A 23,445-nucleotide genomic window follows, 5' to 3' on the forward strand; every position below is an offset into this window, starting at 1 on the left:
CAATTCCCACATCCCCTCCAATATTTGTCATTTTCCTTTCCTATTAGCAATCTGGTGGTACCTCAGAATTGTTTTAATTAGTATTTCCCTAATCAATAATGATTTAGAGTATTTTTTCATATGACTGGATAGTTTTGATTTCTTCATCTGAAGACTGCCTATTCATATCCTTTGATCATTTACTAACTGTGGAATAACTTATATTCTTATTAATTTGACTAAGTTCTCCATATATTTAAGAAATGAGGCCTTTATCAGAGATACTTGCTATACAATTTTCCCCCAGCACCCTGCTTTTCTTCTAATATTGACTGCATTAGTTTTGTTTGTGCAAACCTTCAAATTTGATGCAACCAAAATTATCCTTTTATATTTTGTAATGTTCTCTATCACTTATTCAGTCATAAATTCTTCCCTCATCCATAAATCTAACAGGTAAAATATTCCATGGTCGCCTATTTTTTTAATACAGTTTACTGAATGGGGTGTGTGTGTGTGTGTGTGTGTGTGTGTGTGTGTGTGTGTGTGTGTGACGATTGGGCCTGAGCTTTAGGAAGGTCACTTTGGAGGATGGGTGGCAGTGGAGAGAGACTGGAGGCAGGAGGCTAAGGAGGAAGCTGCTGGGATACAATGAGGGTCTGCACAAGGGTGGTGGCCGCCATGTGAGTGGGGACAAGATGGTGTATGTGTGCAAGACTCTCAGTAACTTAGAATTTCTGCAGTGCCTCCTGAAGCCAGTTCAGTCTGAGGGCTGGGACCCTCGGGTTTGTATGTTTGCACCTCCAGTGCTTTCTACATGTGAATCAGGGGCTTTGTTATTACTGCTTGTCCATTCTCAAAGAGGATCATGATATCAGCAAGGTGATGCTGTGAATTGGATTTAAGTGAGGGAGGGCTGTGCAAGGTCTCAAGAAAGGTCTTAAGGCATGGTCTCGAGAAAGAAATCTAGCCCTTAAACCTTAAAAATATCTTTCTAGGTTTAAGCCATTAAGATTTACATTCGTTTGAGCAGAGCACCCACAGGTAAGGGTGTGATACCCATGTGGACAGAGGAAGAGTGCAGGCAAGGGAAGACAAGGAAAGGAGGAAGGAGGGAAAGGGCTGTGCTGCCCAAGTGGAAGTGGCCAGTTTAGACCCCAGAGGGACAGCCCATACTACTCACAGGTTGTGGTTTGACCTTCCATCTCAAAGCGGACCGTGACATCAGGAAGGGATATCAGAGAAGTGCTGCCTTGACTTGCAAGTGAATTGGATTTAAGTGAGGCAGGGCTGTGCAAGGTCCACAGCCTCACTTTCTCCTCCAGAGCCATATGGGTTCAGTGGCCTCCTGATAAGGATCTGGACTATTGGAGGTGGCCCCCAGAACTTGGGGAGAGGATTCGCGTAGAGACACACCCAGGGGACAGGGGGAGGAGTCACAGAGAGACACACCTAGGGTAGGGGGAGGAGTCACACACAGACACACCCAGGCCTAGTGGACTTTCTCTACAAAAAGCCACCTCCAAAGATGGGGGGGAGGAATCATCTACGGAGTCACACCTAGGCTGGTGGGGGAGGGGTGTCACCCAAAGAAGGGTGGAGTCAGAACTGGAAGGACTGAAGAGGGCTGGAGAGGAGCCGCCATGACAGGGCGGGGCCAGAAATGAGGGCTATAGAGTTGGTGAGGAAGGGGCGGAGTCAGAGAGCAACCCTGCCTCAGGAGGCGGGCCGTCATAGAGCCTCCCTGTCAGGGGGTGGGGCGGAAGAGGAGCCGGGGCGGGGCCTGGGTTTGGACTGCGCAGGCGCAGTTCCTGTATCTCAGCGCGCGGCGTGGGGCGGGGCGGTCCTCAGTGCCGGCTGTTGGTCAGACGGTCGGTTCTGGACTCTTGTGGCAGCGGCGGCGGCAGCGGCAGCGGGGGCACCGGAGCTCGGGCGATGGCAGCGCCGAGGTCAGAGGCGGCCGCGGTGGCGGCAGGACCGTCCCCGCGGGGCGGCAGCACGACCAGGCATCGCCGGGATCGGTGGCGGTGGGGCCTGGCGGGCGCGAGCTGCGCGCTCCTGCTGCCGCTGTTGCTGCTGCTTCTGTGCGCGCCCCCGAGCGTGGCCCAGAAGAAAAAGGAGGTATGGGAGCGCTCGCGGGGGGGCGCGGCCGGGCGGAGGGGCGCTGGGTGCGCGTGCGCAGAGAGGGCGCGGGGAAGTAGCAGGTGCAGGCTCCGTGGGGGTGGGGTGCCGGGTGTACGGGGCCGCGTTGCCGGGCAACGCCACCTCTGTGTCTGCGCTTCGGCCTCGTCCTCAGGTTTCCACGGCAACGGCTGGGGACGTCCTCGCGCGCGCCCACCCCTTTTTGTTAAACCCCTCCCTGGGGTGGGATCTGCCCCTCAGAAAGTGGGTTAGGGTGGCGCAGTTATCTGGCCAGGAATGCTTATTAAGCGCCAGCAGTGTGCGAGGAGGCCACCTCCTGTGCTGCCCTGCCCTCGTGGTGGGGCCCTGGGGCGGGGCCCTTGCAGTTCGTGGCCTGGTCGCACGTCCCTGTAGCATTTCAGGGGGTCTGAGATCTTCCTTAGTGGGATCGCCCTCTCCCCCTTGGTGGGCCACCCGGCCCGACCTCTCTCCCCAAGGATGCCTGTGATGACCCGCGTCTCCAGCTTTCTCAAGGTCACCAGCCTATGGACCGATGGTTCCGTGGTTGGTTCTAAAATGAGTTTGAAGTTCTTTGTGACTTTGTTACTTTTCCCGTGAAATCCCTCAGTAACAAAGATGCAGAATATCATCCAGCCATTCCACAAGCATTTATTAAGCATCTACTACATACCAGGCACTCTGCTGGGGATGCAAAGAAAGGCAAAAACAGGGCCTGTGCTCTCCAGGGGCTCGGAGAGTAATAAGGGAAACAGCATGGAAACAGCCTGTCCAGACAGACCCACAGATTCCCTTGGGAGGTAGTCAGTAGAAGGCACTAAAATGATGGGGGCCCAGGAAAGGCTTCCTGGAGGAGGCCGGATTTCCACTACGACCTAAAGGAAGCCAGGAGGCTGGGGGAGGAGAACATTCCAGGCATGGGGATGAGCCAGGGAAACACTGGGGGTCTGGGGATGGAACATTGAGTTGGAAGGCTAGCAAGGAAGCCAGGGTCATTTAAGCCTATGGTCTTGGGGAAAGGTCGGGTGTAAGAAGAGTGGAGAGGTAGGAGAGGCTGATTATGAAGAGCCTCGAATGCCAAACAGCATTTCATATTTGATCCTGAAGGTGATAGAGAGCCACTGGAGTTTACTGAGGGGAGTGAGGTGTCAGATCTGTGCTTTATTTAATCAGTTTGACAGTCAAGTAAAAGATGTGCTGGAGTTGGACAGACTTGAGGCAGGCTGTCGACCAGCAGCCATTGTAACAGTCCCAGTGGGAGGTGATAAGGGTCTGCCCCAGAGTTGGGGCAGCAGCAGAGGAAAGAAGGGGACTTATTATTCAAGAAATGTCAAAGAGAAAAATGACTCGCCTTGCAACAGCTTGGATGTTGGGGGTGACAGATGGTGCTGAATCCAGGATGACTCCTGGTTGTAAACCTGAGGGCCTGGGAGGACAGTATTAGGGAAGGCAGGAGGAGGGGAGGGTTTAGGGGGAAAGATAATGGTACAGCTGAGGGGTGCAGTGCTTAGAGCATTGGCCCTGGAGTCAGAAGGACCTGAGTTCAAATGTGATCTCAGACACTTGCTGTGTGACCCTGGGTAAGTCATGTAACCCCAATTGCCTCCCCTCCAAAAAAAAATTTAAAAGAAAAAGAAAGATAAAGAGTTTTGTTTAGGATATATTGAGTTTAGGATGTCCTTTGGGCATCCAGTTCAAGATGTCTGAAAAGTAGTAGGACATGGGAGATTGAAGGTCAGAGAGACTGGAGCAGGCCAGGTAGATATGGGAATCAGCAGATGATAACTAAACCCACAGGAGCTGATGAGATCACCACGTAAAGCAGTATGGAGGGAGAAGAGCAGAAGGCCCAGGACAGAGCCCCAGGACCACCTGCAGTTAGGGGGTATAACCTGAAGAAGGATCCAGAAAAGGAGCCATCAGAGAAGGACAAGGAAAGCCAGGGGAGGGGGTGGTGTATCCTGAAACCCTGGAGAGAAGAGGGCATCAGAAGGGAGGGTGGTCAGCAGGGTCTGGCCTCCTGTTGGGTTGACCCTTCTGGAGTGACTCTATGTGGCATTTAATTCCTTTGCATTAAGGTTTGGGTTGGAGAGCTTTGCTTTGCACAGGTCTGTTCTTCCATGTTGCTGGTCATGTGATTCCTAAAAAAGGAAAACTTTAAAGAGGTTTAACAGCTTTGGGAACAGATAAGAGCAGCAGCAATTTGATGGTGCTAGAAGGGTTCTGGGAAGATTTTGTTAGGTTGCCTGGAGCCCGGGCATGTTTGTCGGCAGATAACAGAGGGGCCGGGGGTGAGGCAGTACTGAAGATGGGTGGAAAAGGAGAGATGCTGGCTGTGGGCTGTTGGGAGAGAGCCTGAGGCCGAGTTTGACCCAGCAGGGAGAAGGCTTGGCCTTGGCCTTAGTGGGGAATGAACCAGAAGAGTGTGGGGGAGAGAGGGAATTGGGGAGGCCAGTGATGCTGAGAAAGGAGCCCAACTTGTGTGATCTCAGTCCTCTCAGTGAAATTGCAGGCTCCGTCATGTGCTGGGAGGAAATGTTATCAACAGTTTGGTTTAGATTTGTGTGTGTCTTCTGTTGTAATTCCCCTGCAACATTTAGTGCTTGTGACTCAACTGTGAGGCCATTGAAAATGGGCTAATGAGTGTGTGTGAGAGAGAGAGAGACAGAGAGACAGAATGTGTGTGTGTGATATGAATCCTAAAGGCTCACTGAGCAAAACATAGAAAGCCTAACAGTAAAGGTAAAGTGTGGAGGCTGCACCTCTAAAGTAGTGTGTGCATTCCACTGGGATGGTCACTCCTCTGTAGAGAGGATTCCTTTTGTTTACATGTCACCATCTGTTTGGGCAGTTTATTTCTCCAGGACAAAATGGTGTCTTATAATTTAGAACACTGTGATGTCTCGAGAAAATACCTTTCCCCGCCTTAGGAAGAGAGCCTTTGCTTATTTAAAATAATGCTTAATCTTTCTCCACTCCCTTTCAAGTGCTTTTAATCTAAATCTCTTGTCTAAGTATGGAAATCTTTTCCTTGGTACTTTGCTGTGTATTAGCAATTCAGTAAGCTCTGTCTGTGCCAAGCCCACAGAAGACTGTACCGACCCAGCCTGTGGCCTCGGGTTGAGCGCTCTGCTTTGGATGACAGCATGGACCCCCCCCCCCAACCACCAGGGAGGCTGGAGTGACACATGATGAGCATGGGGGACCTGTCAATCCAGTAATATCAACAACAGCCAATGAGGATGTGTTCCGACCCTGGCTTTGTGACCAGGGCCTTTGACCAGAGAAAAATCATTTCCTCTGTTAGAACGGGTGCAGATGTCATAGAGTTTGGCTCTCATTTGCCCAAGGCTATGACTAAGTTGTGCAAGGTTACACATAAATTCAGAACTCAGATTTGAATCCAGAGAACAGGGATTCCTGTGTAATGTTGGGGTGTGGGGGTGAGAGGCCCTGAGCTCTAGGGTTGTCCGGTGGACCACCAGTTCAGGGCCTGAGCAGAAAGCTGCCTGCTCGATTGAGTTGATGTTGTGTAAGGGCCAGCTTAGTAGGTGCAGAGAGGGTCCTCACCACAGGGCTGCTAGCTCTTGGGGTGGGGAGGAACTCGTTCTGACACCAGCAGCTCTTGGAATTCAGTGGTTAAAGAATTTAACATGTGCTGGTGGAAGGCGGATGCCTCAGAACCTGTCACAGAGGAGACATTTAGTGGGCGAGATCCTAGAGAGGGAACCATTTGGGGATGGCCGCGTTTAAGGTGTGGCAGCTCCTGGGGCAGCTTAAGTGGACGTGAGATAGCCAAAGAGGTGGATGAATTGGGAAGCTGGGTGTGCAGAAACACCTGTGAGTAAATCCTGAAGCCAGGAAGGGTGAAGGCAGTGGGTGAGGAATGATCCAAGGCAGAGCAAATTACGTGCTCCTTCTCCACATTGTGTCTGCCATGGGCCTTACCCCATGACGAATACTAGGAAATGATGGGAAGGCCTGGAGGGTGCCCTGGGCCCTCTGCTCACCCCACAGCTTACGGTGTTTTTTCAGATGTTTTTTATTAGGACATTTTGTTTTGATGCAAAGTGAAGTGAGGACCTGTTAGAGCTGCTAGGGTGTCCCTTTCCTCAGGGGGCTTCCACCTTGGTAGTTGGAGGCTTGATCTAGATTGCTGGGGCTCCCTCATTGAGTTGTTGGGTGAATTCTTTTGGCTCTGCTTCCTTCACTTAGCTGCACTTCACAGATTTTTTGCATCTTATCTGAAATCTTCCTACTCCTTTTTCCTTATAGGGTCTTGGTATTCCATTACATGAATGTCCTGCAGTTTGTTCAGACCTTCCCCAGTTGTATGTGTATGTTACTTATCACAAGTAAGTGGATGTTGCTGTACACGTGGGAGTGGTCTTCGCATTTGCTGAGTTTTCAGGATCTCTCTCTCCACATAGTCAGCACTTTAAAAATGTTGATTAATTTTGGATATTAGGATCTCCAAATCAAAGGGCTCCAACAGGGACCTTTTCTTGCATAATTCCACCTTGTTTTCCTTGCCTGGGGTGTTGAATTCTGTGTGCTGCGGGGCTAGGGGAGATTACTTACCAAGTTGAGGAAGAAGGGTCAGTGCTTTGGGGTTCCATGCACTTTTGACCACGGTGTGTGTGCAGTCTGCTCTGCTACAAGCACTGGCTCCTGCTTAATGTCATGCTTCTTGGTGAACGTGCTTGGTCTAAAAGAGATTTTAAGTACACTGAATCTCAATGACTTTATTCTTGTCCCAGTCGTTTCTAGGGGCAGGGGGAACACCTTTCCCCAATAGACTGAATCCTCCTGTGTAACAAAGAAAACCAGTGAAGCAAGAACATCTCACACAGTGATTCCACAGGATGATGTATGCCACATGTTAGCCCAGTAGCTCCCCACCTCTTCCGTGTGTTCCGTTCTTTGTTTTCTAGAGCCATCACTTGTGGATATTGGTTTTCTGATTCTGCTTTTTTATTCTGTATCAGTTTATACAAATCTTAGGCAGCTGGGTAGTGCCGTGGATAGGGCCCTGGTCCTGGAGTCAGGGAGACCTTCATTCAAATCCAGTATCAGACAGTAGTTATATGACCCTAGGCAAGTAACTTAAACTTTGTCTGCTTCAGTTTCCTCAGCTGTAAAATGGGATTAATAAATAGCTCCTCCTTGGCAGGGTTGCTGGGAAGCTCAAATGAGGTCGTTTTTTGCAATGTGCTTTGCAAACCATAAAATGCCATCGAAATACATGCTGTTATTTTTAATGATCTTTCCCTGTGTCTACTGCACAATAATGTTGCCTCTGTTTACCAGCGTCTTTTGTTGTTCTTCCCCTTTCAGCCACTGTCCAGGTGATGGGCATCTATCTGGCCCACTTTGTTCTCTCTCAGTGGCTGCAGTTGCTAAGTGCTACTGTGAATAATTTGGCATATTCTGCGTCTTTGTTTCCTGAATGATCTCCCTTGGACCTTGCCCCCCAGAGCACCAGTCATCAGACCTCAGCTTACCGAGCTTCTGGCTCACCCATTCGAAGCAGCTGGATTTGAACTCGGGTCCTCTGACTTTTAAAGACCCAGTGGTCTTTCTCCCATGTTGTACATTCTTTGGTAATTTAATGATTGGTGGTACAGCTAATAAGCCCTCACCCCATCTGTCCTCTGCTGTTTTTGTCCCCCTCCTTCATTGGACCAGTGCTCAGGAGACCTGCCTCTGATACTACCCCACGAGTCCCCGTGCAGTGCCCAAGCTGTGCACCTGCTACCCTGCGGGATCCTTGCTCTCACACTGCTAATTCTTCCTCACCAATCAGACCCGCCCCCCCTTCCATTGCCCTTTTGTCTCCCACAGTTTAGATTTTCTGAGGTTGAGCTGTCCCATGACATTGGGGGATAAGCCCTCTAGCCAGGTGGCAGCAGTGGCAAGTATTGCAGGTTCCTAGAGGCCTGGTGGCCATTGATTTTAGGGCAAAGTGTGGGTTCTGTAGACCCTGTGTGATAGCCAGCGTTACCTCTGCTGTGGTATGATTCTTCTTTAGCTTAGAGAATTGATGGGCTCTGTGATGGGTGAATGGATCCATTGGCCATCTTCTGGCTTCTCTCTCCCAGTTGGGCTTGGTAAAGTCAGGATGACTGTTTGTGAGAACAAAGGTATCACCCTCCTGATATCCTTGGTCCACTCCCAGAATAAAAGACAAAGGACAACCACAGTAGTGTGCAGATGACTTTCTTGAAAAACAAAGGAACTTTAATGCCTCAGTTCCTGAGATGGGAGCTCCTGAGGTCTGGGGTTGTCTTTGCCTGCCTTTGCATCTCCATTGCTTAGCACTGGGCCTGGCTTGGAGCAGGCCTGGTTCTGGACTGCTAGCAGCCATTAAGTGCTTGTCGACTGACTAAAAGTCTAGTTTCAGGGTTTGCCTTCTAATCTTGACATTCAGTATTTTTATTTGGAATACTGGGCTTTCAGAGATGACTCAGTCATCCACTTAAAAAAATGGATTATCTTCCTGCTGTGCTAGGCACGGGGTGATGCAGAGACAAAAAGGATACCATTGAGCAGCTTTACACCAGTTTAGAAACGCTGAGAACTTGCAGAGCTCCAGAACTAGCTCTGAAAACAGGAGCAAAAAAAAAAAAAGCCTGAACCTTGAGACAGTGCTTCCCCACCTTCAGGTGAACAGAGTCAAACTTTTACATAAAATAAAAGTCAATAAATAGGGTAGATAAATGAACAAACAACAAAAAAGAACCACAAGGGAAGACCAAGACACAAACTCGGAAGAAGACAATGATGTGAAAACAGGTACAAGTAAAACCTTAAAGAAAAATGCTAATTGGAGCCAAGCCCGACAAGAATTCCTGCAAGTGTTAGAGTGATGAGTGGTAGAGGAAATATTAGGAAAAGAAATTAGAATGATGCAAAAATAATAAGAATAATAAGAAGAAAAGAGAATCAATAGCTTGTTAAAAGAGGCACAGAAAACACTGAAGAAGATAACACCTTAAAAAAACAGAATTGGCCTACCAGTAAAGAAGCACAAAAAAATCTCTGAAGAAAAGAACTCCTTAAAGAGCAGGCTTAGCCAGATGGAAAAAGAGATTAAAAAAAGCTCATTGAAGAAAATAATTAGTTAAAAATTAGAATTGGGCAAATGGAAGCTAGTGATTCCATGAGACATGAAGAAACAATAAAACAAAGTTAAAAGAATGAAAAAAGGGGCAGCTAGATGGCACAGTAGATAGAGCACTGGCCCTGGATTCAGGAAGACTGGAGTTCAAATCTGGCCTCAGACACTTGACACTAGCTATGTGACCCTGGGCAAGTCACTTCACCCCATTGCCTCCCAAAAAAATAAATAAAATGGGGGGGGGGAAAGAAATATCTTATTGGAAAAACAACTGACCTGAAAAATAGATTAAGTAGAGATAATTTAAGAATTATTGGACTGCTTGAAAGCTATGACCAAAGAAAGAGCCTAGACATCATATTTCAAGAAATTATCAAGGACAGCTGCCCCAATATCTTAGATCCAGATGGTAAAATAGAAATGGAAAGAATCCACTGATTACCTCCTAAAAGAGATCCCAACATAAAAACTCCCAGGAATATTATAGCAAATTACAGAGCTCACAGGTTAAGGAAAAGATATTGCAAGCGGCCAGAAAGAAACTTTTCAAATATTGTGGAGCCTCAGTCAGGATCACACAAGATTTAGTGGCTTCCACATTAAAGGAGTGGAGGGCTTGGAATATGATAATCCAGAAGGCAAAGGAGCTATGATTACAATCAAGAATCATCTACCCAGAAAAGAAGTATAACCCTTCAGGGGAAAAAATAGATATTAAATGAAATAGGGGATTTCAAGCACCCCTGATGAAAAGGCCAGAGCTGAACAGAAAATTTGACATTCAAACACAAGACTCATGAGAAGCATACAAAGTTTACCTTACATAAAAGAGTAATCATAAGAAATTCAATAAAATTAAACTATTGACATTTCTATATAGGAAGTTGAAATATGTATCTCCTAAGAACTTTTATCATTATGAAGGCAGTTAGAGGGAGTCTGCATAGACAGAGGGCACTGGTATGAGGTGATTATGATGAGATGATTTTAAAAAAAGTAAATTAAGGGCTGAGAGAGGAATATACTGGGAGAAGGGGGAAGGGAGAGGGGACTGGGGAAAATTTAACTGTGAAAGTGGTGTTCAAGGAAGAGCTTTTGTAGTGCAGGGGAAAATGGGGAAGGGGATGGCAGTCAATGCTTGAGCTTCACTCTCATCAGAATTGGTTCAAAGAGGGAAGACTGTATATGCACTCTTAGTTGGGTATAGAAATCTAGCTTCTTAGGGCAGCTAGGTGGCACAGTGGATAGAGCATCAGCCCTGGATTCAGGAGGACCTGAGTTCAAATGCGGTTTCAGACACATAATACTTACTAGCTGTGTGACCCTGGGCAAGTCACTGAACCCCATTGCCTAGCCAAAAAGAAACAAAAAAAAACCGATGTGAATTTCTCATGTGTGACCTTCCCTATGTGTTGCTAAAGTGGAATGAAGGAGTGAGTCCTGGAATTTGAGGAGGTTAAAGCATTGCTAAGTTAGGGAATTTGGAGGAGAGTTATGTGAATAGTAAAGCATCCTAGTATATAAGGGAAGGAATTGGAGAGGAGAAGGTAGTGAGTCAGGCACTGAATTCCTTGGGAAAGGAAGGAGTATAACATGGGAATTAGTATACTATATATAGCTCCTATAATTTGAATTGGGTGAAAATTTTTTTTTAACAAGTAGAAATCAAAGGAAATAAATGAAGACACGAAAGGAGAGTCTTGAAGTGACGTTAGGGAGCAGGGAGCATTCTAACTATGGATACTGCTTTGATAATTCATGTCAGTCAAGGTTTCAGGTGGGGAGATGAGATGTATGCTTGCCACAGATATTTACTATGGTCATGGTGGAAGTCCAGGGAACATTCCAAGGGGAAAAGAGATTTTCTGTAGATGGTGCAGTCATCGAGATGCACCTCTTTACAGTTGACATGCTAATTGTCTCAAAGCCCAGAACACTGTAGAACATCCTGGAGGCTATCTACTGTATTCACTCAGAAAGGTTTGACTTAAATGGATGAAAATGGCTCTTATCCATGTGGTGACATGAAGTTAAATGAGAAATGTATACAGCTTATTATTCAGTCTGTGTATGTATGCATGCATATATGCATCCATCCATCCATCATCTATCTATCTATCTATCTATCTATCTATCTATCTATCTATCTATCTGTCTATCTATCTATGTCTTATCTGTCTGTCTCTCAGATAGACACTGCAGATGGATGGTTGTGCCTATCATTAGAGGAGGAGAAGAGTAGACTAAATTACCTATTGGAAATTGGGTGGTGGCAGGGTCAGTGGAGTGATGAGATCAAAAATCAGGACCTCACCTTGAGGGGATGTGAGATGTTTGTTTGCAGCAGACCTTCTGGGGAGTGGGATGAAGCATCAATTAATGAAGAGTCAGAGCATTGCTTAGCTCCCAGGAGGCCCACCCTCAGCCCAGTTGTGTGACTTCTCTAGTTTCATTCATTGGCATCACTGATTGGTTTTAGAAGGGCCAGGCCTGTGACTTTCATTTTCTCAAGAAGACATTTTACAAAGACTTTATTTATAACTGCATGATTTGCAAGTTTCACATATACTTTTCTCCAGTTTTCCTGTGCTGCTTGGAAAGGTTGAATTTAGAGCTAGGTGCCAATTACTTAGTTTCTAAATAATTGGAAAATGGCTAATGAAATTACTGACACATCCTTGGTTTGGGAGTTGTGGAAAGGTGACACCAATCATTGAGTCTCACAGGCCTTTGCTTTTGCTTGTGTCTTTGCTTTTATTTATTCAAAAAAAATCTGCAGGCACAGCATAGAACTAAGTTGGGAAACCATTGCACTCCAGGATGAGAGCTTTGGCTGCAGCCCTTGGAGTGAAAAACAGAAGCAGCAGTATGAGTCCTAGAGCAGGCCCCTAAGAAACTAGCCTTTCCCCATTGGCTTTTGCTAAAACATATCAATCAGTGACTCAGTGGTGAAAGAAGCTGAATATGAACAAAGAAAGCGTGTACTACCTGTCTCATCCTTCCACCCTTGCAGAACTTAGGGTTTCTAACTGTATAGACTCTTGTCTTCCAAGCACCGATCTCCAGGCTGCTGAGCTTTAGGCAATGGGCCAAGGCTGGTCCCCAGACTTTTCTGGAGCCCTTCTAGCCTCATCCACTGTTCCTTAGAGAGGCAGTAGTTTTAAATAATAATAATAATAATAAATGAGGATAGGTCTGAAGTAATCAGTGTCAGGTGTATGCCAATTACATTAGTCTTGTGTTGAGCTATAGAATACGCCATGACTTGGTAAAATTGAGTGTAATTGAAGAAACATTACATTCCTGAACAGTGTTCTAGAATTGTTGCTGATAAGAATAGATTGTTCTGAAAATGACCACAGATCTGTGCTATTTTATTCAATGGGTCAGTAGGCCAGGCACTGTGCAAAGTACTGGAGTTGCAAAGAACCCCCGCCTTCCTCCTCCCCACCAAATATAACCCACAATATTGTTTCCAGTTAATTTCTTTATGCTTGAAAAGCTCTTTATCAATTGTAATTTTATTACATTGTGGTGAGAAAAAGATGCATTTAATATTTTTGCCTTTTTTTGCATTTTTTTGTGAGGTTTTTATGCCCTAATATATGGTAGATTTTTGTGAAGGTGCCATCCATGTCTGAGAATAAGTATACTTCTATTCCCATTCAGTATTCTTCAGAGGTTTGTCATAGCTAACTTTTCTGAAATTCTATTCATTTCCTTAATGTCCTTATTTATTTCATGGGTAGATGAAAATATTGAATGCTTCCAGAATTTACATGTCATGCTTGTGCAGAAGCCATGCTAATCTTTGTATGTTCCAATTTTAATATATATATGCTGCTGGAGGAAGCGCTCATTCATTTATTTCATTCATGCCTAGCTATTTACACATCTCCCCCAGGAGACTGTGCTTCATGAGGGCAGGAACAGTGTTTGTGCCTCTCTTTGTATCCCCAGCACTTAGCACAGTGCCTCGCACACAGCCGGTGCTTAATAATTGCTTGTTGACTAAATGAGTGACTGAATAACTAACTTACTGAAAGTAGGCTTTAGCTCTCTGGAGGTGATATGAGCATTATCTGTTAGTTTTGTTTTACTTGAGGGTGAGCCCTTCCCCTTCTTCCCCACCCCATGTTGCTTGACATTAAAAAAGGTAGTTACAATGTATGTATAATTTCAGCATCTAATGTATTGGATTATGGTAATACATGGCAGCAAGTTAGTGCATTAAACATTATTCAGATATTCTTTAGATTTTGTTTTTGTTTTGAAAGCTATCTGTATTACTATCCTCAAGCTAATTTATGCAGCACATTTATATGAATGACTTTTTTTCTGTGTTATTTAGACCCTCCACATAGTGAGAAATCTTTGTGTCCTGAGTACAAGCTTTGTTAGCTTGGAACACTGTTATCTATTTGACTGGATGCAATTTCTCAGAATGAGTGAACGTTGATGTTTGACCGATGCTGATTGGACAAGCGTCCTCGAGATGCTCTTGGAAGTTGACATGGTTTCTGATTTTGGCTTTCAGGTCATTCACTAAAAGCACATGGCAAAGACTGGCTTCTTGCTCTTTCTGGAGTTTTTGTATCATTATTTGTCAAAAAGCAAGTGTGATCTTGACTTCAGAGTAATTAGAGTTCCCCCAGTTTGACAGAAAAATCAAACTATGTAAATTATGTTGTTCCTAAGAAATAGGATTTGATTGTGTGGAATGCCACGTCAGATAGGTCATTCGCCCTGGCTGCCAAGGTCACGACGTTGGGTCCCAGCTCTCTTCCAGGAAGCTTGGCAGTGTCTTGGGTGTTGACGATCATGCGACAGACACCGTCCCCGAAGTGGAAGCATCCGGAGGTCCACATCATCCCTTGGGAATCCCTCCCCAGCTTGGACTTTGCCCCGGATCCCCCTTATGGTACAGATACTTTGGCTGAGCTTATGTCGCCCTTGTCGTAGGCCTCTCCTGAGCTTGACTGTCATTGAGCAGGGCGCTTCCATTGTCATATCTCCCGGGGAATCCTCAATGACCTTGAATTGTTGGAGGGCAGCCGTTTCGCCTTAAGACAGGCTGTAAGTAAGGCAGCGTGTCATTCTCTTCTTCAAATCAGCCCACACGAGGCACGCCTGCTGGAACCCTGAGTTTTCTCATCTGTGAGGTGGGAAGGATGCTGTATGGTTGTTGCAGTGGTCCCGGACCTCTCCTGCTGGTGCCCCCGCTGGTGCAGGGTGGCCCTCTTCCAGACCCTGGAGAGCAGGGGAGCCATCCCTTGTCTTGGTATCAGTACAGGCCGGGCCCTTGTCCTGCCCTTTGGTCTCCTTCCTTCCCTGAGGTACCTGGGAAATGGCTTGCTCTGCATCTTCACTGTGGAAGGGCTCCCTTTCAGCAGCCATCCCCTCTCACTCCATTTGCTCCTCCCTGTGTGCACCAGGGACGGAGCTGTGGTCCTTCTGCACCTCTCTTGTGTTTTCTGTCTGTTCGGAGGGCCCTTTTCACCTTGGTCCTTGGCTCATTCATGTCTTTCACAAGTTGCCTTGAGCTCGGTTTTACCCTCTGGGTGGGGGCCGCTTCTGTCTGCCTTGTGAGATGAGGTTGCTCAGACACGTCTGTCATCCTTCCACAAGTTTGTGTTCTAATCTGGTGTTGCCTTTGGCCACAGTGAGTCAGATGCCTAGAAATGAGTCATGGTGGGTCACAACCTGGCTGATTAGAGTCTAGAGATAGGGGCCAACTGGACCTTTGATTGTATTGTTCTAAGAAACTCCCCCCACCAGTGCAGACAGGCCAGCAGCTTCTATGCATGTTCTAGTTGTAGAGAGTGACCTAGAACACCTGAGAGGGTCCAGGGCCCCACAGCCAGGATGTGTCAGAAGCCAGACATGAACCCAGGTCTCCCTGGCTCCCGGTCTGATTATAATGAGTCACTACCAATAGCTGGTAACTTCAGTCCAAGCAGAGTGGTCCTTCACTGCTTCTACTCCATTCCTGTTTGAATGGTCTCTAGCTTAAGCCAATTTTACAATTTGTCTTATACTGGCTCAGGCTTAGAATAGCCACAATATCTGAATACTTAAACCACAACTCAAATGAAGTTGATTCTCTGTGTGTGTACACATATGTACTTGATTAAAAAAAAAATAATAAGTGTATCAAGGGCACGTCTTCCTCAGATGCTTCATTTGGTTATGGAGGCTTCTCAGAGCCTCATGGCCTTAGGGTATCAGGCTGGTGCTAGCCGACGGGCCCAAGCAAGGCTGTGGAGAGTGGACGGTGCATCTGCAGTCTTAGGATGGCCCCAGTAAAATTCCGAGAGGCTGACTTTGAAGTAGCCAGTACGGCCACCCTGCCGGCTCATCCTAAGTCGCAGAGGGTTACAGTGGGGCCCCTTCAGTTGAGCTGCACCCACCAGCCCACTCCCAGATCCCTGAAGTGTTCAGGGAGGAATTGTGTGCTCTCTCTCATGGAATCCTCATGCAGCCAACCTGTCCTGGGCCTCTTGGTGTCCCGAGCTCCTGTGGGTCTTTTATCAATCAAACAATCAAGTATTTGTTAAGCAGTCGTCATGTGTCAGGCACTGTGCTCATCAGTAGTAGGAACACAAAGCAAGCCCCAGACAGCCCTACCTTCCGGGAGCTTCCAGCTCACACATCAGCCAATAGAAGATCACCACAGAGTGGTGACCAGGGGATCTGAGGGGATCGCTTCGGGAGCTGGGAGCTGGGGCCCCTTGAAGCAGACGGCACTTAGGAGCTAGAGGCAGAGAAGAGGGGAGAAATGGTGTAGGCTTGGGGCCGATGGCCTGGGCACAGGCTTAGAGATTGGAGACAGTATGCGGACTGTGAGAAGAGCATGTCAGCCAGGGTAACCAGAAGGAGAATGGGGTACACCAACCTTTGGAAAAGGAGGCTGGAGGTCGAAGGCTTTAAATGTGATGTAGACAAGTTGGTATTTTACTTTGGAGGGATTGAGTGACGCGGTCAGCACTGGGCACCAGGAGTATCACTGGCAGCTGGCAGGCGGCTTGGCCGGGCCAGACATCCGGCGTGAGGGGGCTGATTATATTATGACGTCGAATCCCTGCATTTGATTTCAGAACCTTTTGGCTGAAAAAGTGGAGCAGCTGATGGACTGGAGTGTGAGGCGCTCAGTTATCCGAATGAATGGGGACAAGTTCCGGAGGTTTGTGAAGGCCCCCCCCCGGAACTACTCAGTTGTGGTGATGTTTACGGCCCTGCAGCCACAGAGGCAGTGCTCCGTGTGCAGGTAACATTTTCTGAGGTCTTCCCTTTTTCGTTTCCTTTGAAGACTGCTTATTCTTGATCAAAATTCTTACACTGAGCCACTCCGGGGAAGGAAGGTAGAGTGTTCTAAAATCGTTTCCCAGGGAGGTAGATGCATGCAGCTCTCTTGAATTCAGTAGATAACTGTTATGATTCCATTAAATTAAATATTTGAGGGGTGTCGGAGAGAAGGTCATGGTATGCATCAGATACAAATGAAACAACTCCATGGTTTAAAAAGTGCTGGTCTGCTTACCGTGATTTCTATTACATTGCCATTACCAGTCTGAGTGCTGGAATTGTTCAGGCAAAGCTACTTCATTCCTGCTTGTCTTCCATTCAGATATTCCAGGCAGGAGGCAAATTAGACCCCTGAAGTTAACATCTGAAAGTGCAATTTGCCCACTTTAAGAGGAAAAGCTGCTTAATATTTAGAAATTTGCAAAACGGCACCCAGTGAAAGGGAAGGGTTATATACCTGTGTATAATAATGCCTGTGTATCAGGCCCCTTTTCCCCCACACAAGTCTGCCTGTCACTTTAAAAAGGCTAAGGGAGCTCCTGTCCCCTAATGAAGACAGCCTGGATGGCGCGTGGGAGGCGCATTTTATAGAAGAGAATCTGTAGGAAAGCAAGGTTTCTGATGCATTAGGGTTGGGCAGGGTGGCGCAGCAAACCCCAGGCATACGGTGTGCCTGTCTGGGCAGTCAGCTGTAGCTGCTGTGGTAGAGGCCAGTTTGTGGATTCTCCATAATTCAGAACGTCCCGGGTGGGTCTTCCCACCACGGGATAGTTTATTGAGGGGAGCCCAGGAGGGACAGGACTAGGCCTGGGCCCCAGGAAGCCCATCGTGGTACCTCTGCCTGATAGACTGAAGGGGCCTGGAAATAGGGACCAGTGATGGGTACAGTCGATTAGCATCCAGGAGAGAGGTGACCATTGTTTGATGAGGGAGGCGGGGATGCAATTGAGAGATAGTAGGGAGAGATACACCAGCCCAGAGGCGGGAAGACCTGAGTTCAAGTCCCACCTTTGAACCTGACTGGCTGTGTGACCCTGGGCTAGACACGTAATTCTCTGAGTGCCCTAGGCCATGCTCTAAGACGTTGCTTCTCAAACTTATTGGTCTTAGGACCCTTTTACGCTCTAAAAACTTATGAAGGACCTCCCCCCCCCCCAAGAGCTTTTATGTATGTGTGTTGTATCTATTGGTGTTACTATATTAGAAATTAAAATAGTCTAGTATTATTGTGAAGATAGTTTGGACTTCACCTATCCCCTTAGTGACCTCTGGGGCTCCCAGGCCACACTTTGAGACAAGGGGCTAAGGGGGAGGTAGGTGGTATAGTGATAGTGCACTGGCTGTGAAGTCGGGAGGACCTGAGTTCAAATGTGGCCTCAGACCAAACACTTGAAACTTACTAGCTGTGTGACCCTGGGCAAGTCACTTAACCCCAATTGCCTAAAAATAAAAAGAAAAATTAAAAAAAAAAGAATGCTTGAAATTGCTCTACTTCATTGAATGTCTGTTTTGGGGTAGCTAGGTGGAGCAGTGGATAGAGCACCGGCCCTGAAGTCAGGAGGACCTGAGTTCAAATCTGGCCTCAGATCAAACACTTGACACTAGCTGTGTGACGCTGGGCAAGTCACTTAACCCCAACTGCCTAAAAAAAAAAAAAGTAAAGAGAGAGAAGGGGCTAAGCTGCATTTGTAGGGGGAGTTTCCTCATCTGGAATTTTTTTTTGTCGTTTTCATTTTCAATGAAGTCCATCTCTTTGCTTTGTGACCTCATTTCAGGGTTTTCTTGGCAAAGATACTGGAGTGGTTTGCCATTTCCTTCTCCAGCCTATTTTACAGATGAGAAAACTGAGGCAAACAGCGCAGCTAGTAGGTGTCTGTGTCTAATCTGTTACCTAGGCTAATGGATTCTGCCTCTTCAGTATTTCTTGAATCCATCCCCTTCCTTTTCACAGTGTGAAACAAAACTATCTCATATTGAATTTTTAAATAACAGAGAACTAGATCAGTGGAGCAGAATAGAGGTACCGAATTGCCATCCACGTGTATCTGAAAGGTTAGGGTTTGATCAGGCAGGCAGGCAGGCGTTACGCTTGGAGTGCCCGCTACGTCCCAGGCTGAGCTCTGGGGATACAAAGGAAACTAAAGCCAATCCCTGCCCTCAGAGAGCTCGCCGTCTGGCGAGAGAGATACCCTGGAAACACATATATACAGACAAGTCATATACAGGACAGAGGGAAGGCACTAGAAGTCAGAGGAATTTGGAGAAGTGTCTGGTAGAAGGTAGGATTTTAGTCAGGACTTTAAGGAAACTGCCAGGGAGGCCTATTTAATAAAAACTGGATCAAACATTCATTAGTTAACCTACATTCCTGGGCAGATGGATTTAGACTTATACCTCCGATGATACAGACACATACAAGCATAGCACCTATGATTGAGGGATGGACACAGGCCTTTTTTCCTGTTTAGGTGCCTGCTCTATGAACAGTAACAGGCTGTGCGCTGGACCTATGGGGACTAAATGGATGGATCAGTATGGTCACAGAACTTTTTTTTTTCTTTTTGGTGAGGCGATCAGGGTTAAGTGACTTGCCCAGGATCACACAGTTAGTAAGTGTTAAGTGTCTGAGGATGGATTTGAACTCAGGTTCTCCTGACTCCCAGGCCAGAGCTCTATTCACTGCGCCACCTAGCTGCCCCTAGAGAACTTCTGATCACTGGGAGAATACACTATGCAAATACTGAAGTGTTGCCCAGGGTGACCACCTAGGTCACAGGCTGGGTCCTTGGGAGTGTGAATATCCCAGGTTCAGGGTACTCTGGGATCCACACCAACAAAAGCATAGATTATGAGCCCCCACCTGTATATTTACCTTTTGGCAATCAGCCAGAGGACACTATTAGCTCACAACCGAAATGGCTTAGTGAGAAGAGTGCAATAAATCCTCTTCCCCATAAACCTGGGGTATAGTCTCCCACATATACACCTAGCATCTGTGGGGTCTTGATATTTTGAGGAAGGAGAGAATGCTAACAGCCAAGGAAAGGCTGACCCTTAAAGGAAGGTAGAGTTAGTCTCAAATAGAGGTGAGGAGGGAATGTATTCAGGCCTGGTAGATAGCCACAGAATTAGGAGACGGAACGAGGGCCTGGTTAATGGGATAGCCAGCAGGCTGGTTTAGCTAGGATACTGATTGTGCTGAGGCACTTAAGTACGGTAAGCTGAGAGAGGGAGGCTGGGTCCAGACTGTGGAGGGCTTGAGTGTGAAGCTGAGGTGCAGAGGACACTTTATCCCTGGAGGAAGAAAGAGACCCCTGTGGCCTCTTGAGCAGAGGAGCGACATGTCTGTGGCCCTTGGCAGTGACGTGTAGTGTGCATTGGAGTGGCGAGAGACTTGAGGCAAAGGGACTGATGAGAAGTCCAGGTGAGAGGGGAGGAGAGCTCAAATCAGGGTGGGAGAAGGGGGTGAATGTGAGATGGCGTGGAGCTAGGGTGGTCAGTAAATAGTTATCAAGCACCTACTGTGTGCCAAGCACTGTGCTAAGCCCTGGGGATACAGATGTGAGAAAAGAGAGGCAGTTTTTGCCCTAAAGGAGCCTGTAGTCTAAGGAGGGAAGACAGCACCCAAAAGGAAGCTGAAGAGGGCTAGGGGAGGCAGAGGAGCCTCAAGCATAGCCAGGCCAGAAGCAAGGGTTGGGCAGACTCTCCAGCTGTCGCTGGTTACGGAGATGGATGAGGTGAGGCTGACTCTGATCTTGTCAGCCAGCCTGGGTGACTGAAAAGGTAGTGGTACCTCAGGAGAGAAAGGGAAATGAGGAGGAGAGGCGATTTCAGTGAACAAATGTGAGTTCTGTTGCCTTTGAGATGCCCTTCTTGGTAGAGATGTGGGATGGCCAGTGGCAGTTCAGGGGAGAGATGCCATCTGCCTAGAGATAAGCGGTCTTCCGGGAGCTGAAGGGATCACCAAAGAGAAAGAGAGAGAGGGAGTGGGCTTTTGACAGAGTTGACAGAGTCTTGAGGGAGCGGCATGCTTAGGGGGCAGGAAATGGATGCTGATTGTAAGCTCCTTGAGGGCAAGGGATGCCTCTTGTCTTTTTTGTATCCTCTGCACTTAGCACAGTATGTAGTACCTAGCAAACACTTCATCAATGTGGATCATCAGTGGTCCCACAGAAGGGCCTGAAAAGAAGTGGCCCAGCAGGCGGGAGCAGTTTGTAGAGCCAGAGGCTGGTGGCCATCCTGTCTGTTCTCACGCTGTTCCTGAACGGCGAGGGTCTCGAGGGAAGGACGCCTCCCACGGCCCAGCCTGCCCGCTTTGAGCGCCTTGCCCAGCGCTAGCCTGATTATAACGCTTGCTCATTAATTAGTGCTTTATAATTAGGTCGGTAAGCGAAGAGCGAGTAACCTTTCAGAGATGATACGTGTGTGCCCAGCTTTCCCTGATCACTGCTGGATAAATAGGCGGGATTATTGGGACACCAAAATTGTACTTAGTGACATTAATGTACCTTCTGCCTTGGGATACTGTGGAGAGTCCCTAATGGCGTCCCTCCAGCGCTTCCCTCCTTTCGTCAGTCACACGTCTGCCAAAGCAAGCCAGGCCGGACCAGGCCCCAGAACTCCTTTCCTCGTTCCCCATGACCTGTATTGTGAAACAGAGAGAGAGGCAGGTCACTGGGGCTGGAGTCAGGAAACCCTGAGTTCAGATGTGGCCTCAGACACTGGCTGGGTGACCCTGGGCAAGTCACCTAGCCTCTGTTCACCTCAGTTTCCTTAGACCTCCCAGGGTTGTGGAGAGGATCAAATGAGATATTTGTAGAGTGCATAGCACAGAACCTAGCACTTACGAGGTGCTTACTTGTTTTCTTCCTTCCTATAAACTTCCTGTCTACGCCTTAGTCCATCCACAGTCTGGCTCCAACAAAGTCTGACATCAGTAGCAACTGGTTGTGTATTTGTAGAAATGTCAGGAACCTTGAGGGGCAAGTGATACTGCCATCATAAAGTCTGAGATCTTCAGTTTTGACCATTTCCTGGAATTTTCCACAGTTGCTTTTTTCCAGTGGGTGGGCTCCCATTCCCACCTCAGGAATTGTTACAGAGATCTGCAAGTGAAGACTCGTGGACTGCTTTTGAGGGGATGTTTCAGAGGGATTCGCAGTCAAGTGCTGATTCGACTGGCTTTCAAAGTCCCTTCCAATTCAGTGATTCCAAAAACAACTAAATAAAGCATCCTGACTTTTGGATGAATAGGGAGTCTGGGTCTTTCTGTTCAGAAAGTGATTTTTGACTCTTTCATAACACTGGCTCCACGTGCAGAAAACCTTTGGAAACCTTCTCATCCCCGGTGTTTTTCCTTTGTGAGAATCCTTTCCTCTCCTCCTCCTCCTCCTCTCCTCCTCTCTTCCTCTTCCTCTCTTGTTCCTCCTCTTCCTCTCCTCCTCCTCCTCCTTTCCTTTCTTCTCCTCCTTTCCTCCCTCTCCTCTTCCTCTTCTCCTCCTCTCCTGCTCCTCTCCTCTCCCCTCTTGTGAGGGTGGTGGCTGCAGGGCAGGGAGAGCTTCTCTTGAAGCTTTTCCTTGTCCTCAGGTAAGTGCTCTTGGGCCTTTTCTCTCCATCCATCTGAGAGGCCAGTGGTTGAGCTCTTGGTGGTCCTTCAGCCTCAGTCTTTTAGCTCTTCCTGGCCATAACCAAGATTGGCACTTGCTGGATTCACTTCTCACCTCTCAGGTGCTAACTTCAGACTCCCTGCACAGATAGAGTTGTTAATTAAGATCATTGAGGACAGTTTTCAACCCTCATAAGTGTCAGCTTCAAAGTTAGGATGTTGACCTGTCAGGGAGTGTTGCCCCATAATCTTGACCCCTTTTTAGATAAGATTCTGCCTCAGTTTTCTAACCTTCCAATGACAGGAACAAAGCATCCTCTCAGATGAGATCATCTATGTAATGTGTAAAGTGCTTTGCAACTCATACCTAGCTATTCTTGTTTTTAAAATGGGTGGCTCAAGTTCAGTAAGATATCAGTCATGTCCAGGGACTTAAAGTTGTTAACCCAGTGGGAGGGCACAGGACTGGTACAAGTGGGCAGCAAATATTTTGAATGGAGAAAGAGCATCAGGGAGTGTGTGATGGGACAAAAGGGTATTCCAGGTGTATACTGAGAGTAAGGCAATACCTGATAAAAACCTCCTGTGTTCCATTGTTACCTGGAGGAATACTGAGAGCATGGTTTACGCACCATGCTTAGGCCAGTGACTGGCACATGGGAAACACTGAAATGTTTCTTATTCCTTAATTCTTTACCTTCACACAGATGATATTCCCTGCTTGGGATTCACTTCCTCCTCACCTCCACTTTATAGCCTCATAGAATTCCTAACTTTCTACAAAATTCATCTCCATCAGTCATTCAGTCATTGAGCATTATAAATCACCAATCTTGCCCTCAGAGAGCTTACGTTCTGTCAGGAGACACCATGTGTATAGTCAGCAAGTCAACCAGCATTTGTTAAATACTTACTATATGATAGGTAATGTGCTAAGTGTTGGCAATAGAAATAGAAACAGAATCAATAGCCATATGAAAAAATGCTCTAAATCACAAATAATAGAGGAATGCAAATTAAAATAACCCTGATGAACCATCTTAAAACTGTCATATTGGCAAAAATGACAAGATGAAAATGAAAGATCCTGGAGGGGGTCCAGAAAAATAAGCACACTAGTGCATTGTTGGTGGAGTTGTGACTTGATCCAGCCATTCTGGAGAACAGTTTGAAACTAGGCCCAAAGGGCTACAAACCGGTGCATACCTTTTGACTTGGCAATACCACTACTAGTTCTGTATCCCAAAGAAATAATAGAAATGGGGAAAAGACCCATTTGTACACAAGAATTTATAGC

General features: G+C 47.0%; 1 protein-coding gene and 1 non-coding gene across 4 annotated transcripts in view; one reads left to right on the plus strand and one right to left on the minus strand.

Annotated features, from left to right (window-relative positions):
- The first annotated feature begins 1,794 nt into the window (after window positions 1–1,794).
- Window positions 1,795–23,445, plus strand: part of TUSC3 (tumor suppressor candidate 3) — a 68,606-nt gene continuing 46,955 nt past the window's right edge. For 2 of the 3 annotated variants that reach the window (XM_020976764.2, XM_078148742.1), the window contains exons 1-2: window positions 1,795–2,100; window positions 16,336–16,505. In XM_020976764.2, coding sequence (XP_020832423.1) covers window positions 1,915–2,100; window positions 16,336–16,505 — 356 coding nt within the window. In that variant the 5' untranslated portion in view covers window positions 1,795–1,914. The remainder of the gene's footprint in view (window positions 2,101–16,335; window positions 16,506–23,445) is intronic. The other variant, XM_078148741.1, reaches the window with a different exon arrangement.
- On the minus strand, window positions 12,990–13,092 carry LOC144455571 (U6 spliceosomal RNA). The gene has a single exon (XR_013484284.1). It is a non-coding gene; the product is annotated as a U6 spliceosomal RNA (small nuclear RNA).

The sequence above is a fragment of the Phascolarctos cinereus genome, unplaced genomic scaffold (genome assembly GCF_003287225.1).
Source record: "Phascolarctos cinereus isolate Bilbo 61053 unplaced genomic scaffold, phaCin_HiC Scaffold_9;HRSCAF=440, whole genome shotgun sequence".
Lineage (NCBI taxonomy): Eukaryota > Metazoa > Chordata > Mammalia > Diprotodontia > Phascolarctidae > Phascolarctos > Phascolarctos cinereus.